This window comes from Cucurbita pepo, chromosome 20 (genome assembly GCF_057944985.1).
Source record: "Cucurbita pepo subsp. pepo isolate OVF chromosome 20, ASM5794498v1, whole genome shotgun sequence".
Taxonomy (NCBI): Eukaryota; Viridiplantae; Streptophyta; class Magnoliopsida; order Cucurbitales; family Cucurbitaceae; genus Cucurbita; species Cucurbita pepo.
Window position 1 is genome coordinate 9,495,397 of NC_141817.1, and position 8,056 is coordinate 9,503,452.

The 8,056-nt window shown below is 38.2% G+C and overlaps 1 protein-coding gene across 1 annotated transcript; it reads left to right on the forward strand.

Annotated features, from left to right (window-relative positions):
• Positions 1-6,538: 6,538 nt before the first annotated feature.
• LOC147786523 (uncharacterized) lies at positions 6,539-7,843 on the forward strand. The gene is made up of 2 exons (XM_087120486.1): positions 6,539-7,008; positions 7,339-7,843. The coding sequence occupies exons 1-2, from the start codon at positions 6,539-6,541 to the stop codon at positions 7,841-7,843; spliced, it is 975 nt and encodes a 324-aa protein (XP_086976612.1).
• The last annotated feature ends 213 nt before the right edge of the window (positions 7,844-8,056 follow it).

Below are 8,056 nucleotides of genomic sequence, written 5' to 3' on the forward strand. Positions count from 1 at the left end.
CTTTTATGAAATTCTATTGTTGTGAAGTAGAAAGAAATAGAATGTTTGAGGGATGAAAATGAATGTATGACACCAGGAACTACAAATGATGTTATGGAAGGAGTGAGTTGTTGTTTGGGGTTTATTTATTTTTATCCATCTTGTTCAAGTTCACCGGAAAAGCTCATTGTTGACAGGGTGTAGGAGAGGAAGTTGCTGTTTGTTTCAGCTTGCAAAACCATTTTCCATCATTAAACTCTGCCTTTGTTACCTTAGGTAAGATGTTTGGTACATAAACTGTGGAACTGAATTTCCTTTATAGGCCACCAAATTGGGACCCAAAATCTCATTCCCAATTTTCATTCTCCATTCTTCATTCTTTATTCTCCATTCTCAGCCACCACTGACTCCTCTTATTCTTGATCAATAATCAAATTCTAGTGCCCATTTGCCCGATCGGTGACCATGGGCAACAACCGTGGAGTAGAAAGTTGGCTATTTGTGAAACAAGTTGTTGAAGGACGATGGTTTTCAGTGTTCACCTCTTTTCCGATCATGATCGGTTGCGGTTCACCTTACTTGTTCGGAACATACTCCAAACTCTTAAAACAAAATTTGATACAATCAAACCCAACTTAATACCTTGGGATTCGCTAAAGATCTCGGCTCCAACCTCGGAGTTTTTGCCGGGCTTTTCGCCGAGGTGGCTCCTCCGTGGATGCTTTTCCTTATGATTTGGCTCTCCGTTTCTGACTACGTCCCAAAACCCCATTTATGGCTAATGTTTGTTTACATCTATATTACTTCTAATTCACAGAACTTCCCCAACACCGCTGTTATGGTCACCAACGCCAGAAATTTTCCTGATCAACGCGGTATCATTTTGGGCCTTCTTAAGGGTTTCGTTGGCCTTGGTGGGGCCATCCTAACTCAAATTAATTTAGCAATTTAGGGCAACAAAAATTCTACTGATCTTCTCCTCCTTCTTTCATGGCTACCCTCCATTGTATGTTTCTTGTGTTTTCTTCCAATTCGGACAATCAAAGGTCGGAAGCATCCACAAGAGCTCAAAGTGTTCTACCACTTGCTTTACGTGTCCATAGTGATAGCGGTGTTCCTCTTGTTTCTCACCATAACCCAGAGAAACATTGCTTTTTCTTAGGTTGGATATGCCGGTGGCGTCGCGGTCATCGTCATCTTAATCTGTCTGCCCCTTCTGATAACTATTAAAGAAGAACTTTTTCTCTTCAAACTCGGTAAACAAACCATGAATCCTTCCGTTGTTGTTTCGCTTCCCTGCGAGCAACTTGAGGAAATTTCAAAAATTTCTTTGCCGAGTGTCTCAAATGTATGTAAGAAGCCGCAAAGAGGAGAAGATTACAGCATCTTGCAAGCTCTTCTAAGCAAAGATATGGCTCTTATTTTCATAGCAACGGTTTCTGCATGTGGGTCGTCCGTTGCAGCCATTGATAATCTTGGGCAGATCGCCTAGTCACTTAAATATCCAAATCATTCAATAAGTATTTTGGTTTCATGGATTTCCATATTCAATTTCTTTGGTCGGGTCTTCTCCGGTTTCATCTCTGAAACCCTTATGACCAAATACAAATTACCTCGCCTTTTCATGTTCGGTCTTACCCAAGTTCTCACCTGGCTTGCTCTCCATCGCATTCCCTTATATAAATTCAGTTTATGTAGCTTCGTTGATCATTGGGTTTGGCCTTGGAGCCCAAACTCCATTGATATTTGCCATAATCTCTGATCTCTTCGGCCTCAAACATTACTCGACACTGCTCAACTGTGGGCAACTGGCTGTCCCACTTGGATCTTATATAATGAACGTGGAGGTAATAGGGAGGTTTTACGATGCAGAAGCCACTAAAATTGGAAATGTGAAGAATGGGAAGGGCCTAACTTGCACTGGAACTCATTGCTTTAGTGAATCGTTCATGATTTTGGCTGTAGTGACTTTTATTGGAGCGATGGCTTCGTTTGTACTAGCTTATAGAACTCGAGACTTCTACAAAGGCGATGTATATAAGAAATACAGAGATGACATAGCGGTTACGCAGTCGAACGTGGAATTATATTCTTCTGATGATAGGAACAATGAACACAAAAAGAAAACTGATGATCGAAGTATATAAGAGAAACTGCTCAACAAAAACATCAAACTTTAGGACATTCTACTTTACTTTTAACCTTTTGATTTTGTGTCGTAGATGTTTCATTCTTTTGTAAGGATTACTTGAATATGTGACAATTTATAAATATATTATCAAAGACAATTGCATGACTAGTAAAACAAATTGTGGATACTCCCTTTTTATTTCTTGCAATTGACATACTTTACATTTGATATACAAGATACAACCACTTCTAACTTAGAATGAAATCGACTCGTACTTTCTATAACTTAAAAAACAATAGTTGATCAAATAGATTTTGATATAATTCAACAAAAATTTATAAAAACAGACGTCGAAATCATTACCAAACATACCAAAAACAACTATACATTCAAAACATAAAAATTTAAATCATGACTTATATCTATATTCTACCCTGACTAGTTTTCTTGAACTTCAAATAAAAAATTGCAAGTACGATGAAATAGATATCGAAAAGTACGATGAAATCTTTTTCAAACTTTAAAACAATAAAACATTTGTTTTAAAAATATAAACAAATACATTTACAATTCAAATGTACCATTTGAGATTTAATTAAAAAACTAGCATAGAAGACAAAAATACAAACTAAGTACTAAAAACACTGACGCCCTAGGACGACCCTCCCTCATGGCCGCATAACTCCCAAAAATTGTCCACCAGGATCAATAAATCAACTATCACCTTAAAAAAGAAAAAGGAAATATCTTGTGAGTATAAATAAACTCAATAAATAATCTACTTATAAGTTCTTAATTAAATTCATGGCTTAATTAGCTACCATTGGTTTTGGTCTGGAGTCTAGGAAGTTCAGACCTAAGTTGTACAACTATCTAAGCTTTTGGGAGTTCCTAAAGTACCTAAGGTAGTTTTCATGCATGCCATAAACTAAAATGTGGTTTATCGTAAGTTCACGTGATCTGGTGTCGTAGGATCTCCTGAATGGCCTAATTGAGCTTTCGAGTGAGCATCTTTCTAAACTAGCTTACATTGTCTAGGAAGTAAATTATCGGTTTCCTAAATTGAAGAGGAGCAACCTCAACAAACATAATAACATGAAAGATGATATGGTATCATGAATCTTGAACATCATTCACGAAAAGGTTAGCTGGTAAACCCTCCACAAACCATAACGTCATACTAAAATGGAGGAAAGTCCTCGTGTGCAGACAAACTACTGAGCCTATTTAGAGACTCTTAACCATTTCCACACATAATAAGAGCATTAACACGAAAGAACCTCAATGCACTATCTATATGACCAAAGTGAGTCAAACTCAATAGCACTAATCATGAAGTACCACTCCACCGGGTATTTTTAAGTCTATTTATGTCCTTAAGAGCATTAATAATTTCCTAGAGGGAATATGAAGTGGTCTCGGCTCTAGGGATATCATTCACCACTGCTAATAGGCATGATAAGTTATCCACGTTCTCCTAAATGCCATAATTGTAAACTAGGTACTTAAGGGCAGGTTATAACTTACATTTTTGTTTTAAGGATTTTCTGGACTAATTTATGGGGTTAATCATAGTCTAGGAGCACTAAAGTTAAGTTCTTTAAGCATAACTCATGATCCATGGATTAACTGAAAATTTTCTAACATGATAATTGTGACATAACTCTAACCGAAAATTGAATTTCGCGTTTCGCTAGGAGAGAGAGAGAGAGAGAGAGAGAGTTTTTTTGACGAGCCACGTGTCCACCGGCGATAGGAGAAATGTGTCTAGATCATAGAGGGACACGAGTCAAGTTTTGGGTGGAGCCACGATTCGTACGCCACATGGAGAAATGCAGCTTCGTCCTTCTCGTGACAGCCTGACCCAACCAAAAAACTCAAGTACCGATCCACGAAACAGCGAAGCAGCCGACCCGTCGTCCAACCTGAACCGCCATCCAAAACCCAGTCCATGACTTGCGACTGCAGGTTTTGGCCCGCGCATGGCACTTGCGCGTGAAATCCGCCACTAGAATCCTCCTGGGCGTGTGGTGCGCGTGGCAGGTTCGTGTAAGCTCCTTTTTAGCCGGTTCGACTTCTTTTTGTTCGATTGTTATCCCGATTTTATTTGTATCAGTATTTTTGGACATGCTATTTGTGTAGAAACACTAAATGAAGGGTATCCGTCAATTATGTAAGTCACCGTACGGATTTTTAGGAAGCAATACTCATAAGGATCGCTTGGAATGCATGCATGCTATTGAATTTACCTTAGGTGGTAGCTTTCCATGAATGAATTTAAGTAATGTGATTATTATGATTTGGGTTGTAATATGTGAAGCATTATGAGAATCGTTAGAGTGTTGCACTTATGCTTTAAACTTCCGGTATATATGTATGTGTTTAATTCATGCTAAAAGGAGGATGAGAATTTGTGAACTCTGTGCTCCGGGAGCTTGATGGATGTTATCGCCCTGCTGAGCATGTATTTTTATTTTACATGAATTATGTATGATGATGAAAGAAAATAGTTACATGCACACTTAGTTAGTTTTCATAACCAAGTATTATGTTAAGTCTAGAGATTTGTGGTTAGAGTGACAAGTCATAAAAGTCTAACAGACCACCACGACATACAAACACCCTTAGGAGTACCCTTAGCAAGTGTATGAACGGTCTCATAGCTTCATGGGGGACCAGGGGTTCTTGATCAGAACCCACTGCTCCTAGCCGTTTTGCATGGGAAACATGAGCCCACGTCCTACAGATCTTTTAGCTGGATGGGATAAGGAAAGGGTAGCCACCAGTACACTCGCTAGAAGTGGGGCTGAACTCCATTGGAACATTAAACCCATCGGTGAGAGAAATATCACCAATGTCTAAGTTCAAGATATCAAACTGGTAGGATATATATTTGGCGAGGGTGGTGGGTGGAGTACCCTAAGCTTGGCAGTGGAGGAGGCCACCACAGTCACCAGTCTCACATCTACCACGACCTGACGCATCGAAGTTGCAGTTGGTTCAAGCCCAAATACGAGCATTCGTAACGTCGGGTTTCACTTCGAGTGTCCAAACATCAGTTTGATTAAGCAGTCGTCCACCGCCTAGCACTGCGGCAGCCCAAACAGTGAAGTCACAATTATTCCGAATTTCAAAGATAGCTGCATGGGTGTGAGAACAAAAAGAAAGAAAAGAAAAAAGAAGGAAACAAATATTCATAATTATCATCTTATTCTTTATCTTCGTCCTCGTTCCCATCTTCCTAACTTGCATCTTTATACGATCATAAATCGTAGTTAACTAGAGATCAAAGAACATTTTAATCTTTTAAAGAAAGTCTAGTTGAAAATAATTATTTAATTTGATATTTATTAGAGATGAATAACGGAAGATTCAAACTTTCACATTTATAATAATAATAATAATAATTTCTTGAATTATATTTATATCAATAATAAAGTGGATAGGCAGAACTTTGGTATTTTCTCTCTTTTTATGAATTAATATTTTTATAATTCTTATTAAATATATGGAAGGCTACGTATATCTTATTATAATGGTCAAAATAATTTAAGATAAAAATAGTTGATATTTAATTTAGTGTGTATTTGGTCAATGTAATATTTGAAAAATTGAAAACTACTTTTAAATAATAATAATAATTCTCAACCATCTATAATCTATAATCCATCAATGATTCTAGTAGAGACTTTCTCCCCATTTTGTCCCTTTTTAATTAATACTATTCCATATTTGAATAATTGAAAGTTTATTTAATATATATATAATTGTTACGACAATTAGATAACTTTACAAGAAAGGTAAAAAATATGTTATAATAATTAAATTCAATTTAAAAAAAATCATTAATGAAATAATTGAGTTTAGTTTATAAAAGGTTAAATTAAGCAAGAACAAGGAATATAAAATGTTAGTAAAAAAAAAAATATAATAGAAATAAATAATTGTAGGTGAAAAAAGGATTTAATTCAAGTTGGGTAGATATATAGACAAATACTTGGAATTTAACAAATTTTCATATTTCTAAATTAAGCTATATTTATATAAAAATAATTGTAGCCATATATTTAACAAATCAGAGTGGCGCGAAGCGTGGTGGGCCCATAACCCACCGTCCATCCAGCTAAAAGATCTCTAGGACGTGGGCTCATAAAAATAATTGATAGATGAAATGTTTATTAAAGTAGAGCGGACTAAACTCGCAACCAACAAATGAATGAATGTGTTATTTTGGTGAGAGCATGTAGTTATGCTTTGGGTTATTTTAGGGTAACAAAAAGAAAATGGTTAGGCTGACAATAATGATGAAGATGAGGAAGTTTGAGTTTGGTTTGTTGTCTATTAAAATTTACCAAAGCGCACCAAACTATCGAACTTAATTGGTTTTAAAAGAGTGAGGCACTGAATTGCTTGGCACCAAAAAAAGATATGGGCAACAAGGGAGGATTAGAAGCTTGGGCTTTCATCAAACAAGTGGTAGCAGGACGATGGTTTAGTGTATTCGCGGGACTGATAATGATGATCGGCAACTGCACCACTTACGTGTTTCCAACATATTCCAAAGTCATAAAAATCCATTTTGATTACAGCCAAACCCAAATTAACACATTGAGATTCACCAAAGATCCCGGGTCGAACATCGGAATTATCGCGGGGCTTCTGGCGGAGGTGACTCCGACGTGGGTTCTCTTCATAATTGGGGCATTTCAAAACTTCACCGGCTTCTTCTTGATTTGGCTCTCCATAACTGCTCGGATCGCCAAGCCAAAATTCTGGCAAATGTTCATTCTGATTTGCTTCGGTACTAATTCTTCAAATTGGGCCAACACTGCCATTATGGTGACGAGTGTGAGAAACCTCCCCGACCGACGAGGGATCATTTTGGGTCTTCTTAAAGGGTATGTGGGTATTGGAGGTGCCATCATAAGCCAACTTTATTTAGCCATGTAGGGCCACAATGATCCATCCAATCTGGTTCTTCTTTTCCCATGGCTCCCCTCTCTCCTAATCCTCATCCTTTTCCCCTCAATTCGACCAATCCGTATCCGTAAGCATCCCGATGAACTCAAAGTGTTTTACCAGTTACTTTACGTCTCAATTCTTTTGGCCATTTTCATCTTGTTTTTAACCATTGCACAAAAACAAGTGATTTTCTCTCAAGCTGGGTACGTAGGTGGCGCATCCTTTGTGGTTTGCTTACTATGCATACCCATTTTAATCGCATGTAGAGAAGAGTTGTTGCTCTACAAACTCAACAAGCAAACCGCTGGTCCTTCTGTCCCAGTCTCCATGCTTCACCAAAACCCTCCCACCCTCGCTACCTCTGCCAGTTCGGAAGTCCCCGAGGTTTCGCCCTCGTGTTGCCAAAACATATGGAACAAGCCTGAAAGAGGGGAGGATTTCACCATCTTGCAAGCCGTGTTCAGCAAAGATATGGCTCTTATTTGCTTAGCTACATTTTCTGGATGTGGGTCCTCTCTAGCCGCTATAGATAATCTAGGTCAAGTTGGGGAATCACTTGGCTACCCACAACGAGCCATAGGCATCCTTGTTTCGTGGGTTTCCATATTCAATTTCTTTGGCCGAGTTTTCTCTGGCTTCATCTCAGAAACCCTCATGACCAAATACAAGTTACCTCGTCCTCTAACCTTTGCTTTTGCCTTTCTCATCACTTGCATTGGCCAGCTTTTCATCGCCTACCCTTTCCCAGGCTCCGTCTACTTAGCTGCATAATTATTGGGTTTGGATTTTGAGCTCAAAATCCAATGCTATTTGCCGTAATATCTGAGATGTTTGGTCTTAAACTTTACTCGACGCTGTTCAATTGTGGGCAATTGGCAGTCCCACTTGGGTCTTACATACTGAACGTGGATGTTGTCGGAAAGTTGTACGATATGGAAGCTTCACGTGAACATAAGCAGATTGTGGGGAAGGGGTTAACTTGCA

Coding starts and splice junctions, on each gene's coding strand:
- LOC147786523 (XM_087120486.1), top strand. CDS start 6,539: ATGGGCAACAAGGGAGGATTAGAAGCTTGGGCTTTCATCAAACAAGTG. Junction 7,009..7,338: donor ATTTTGGGTCTTCTTAAAGG/GTATGTGGGTAT, acceptor AATCGCATGTAG/AGAAGAGTTGTTGCTCTACA.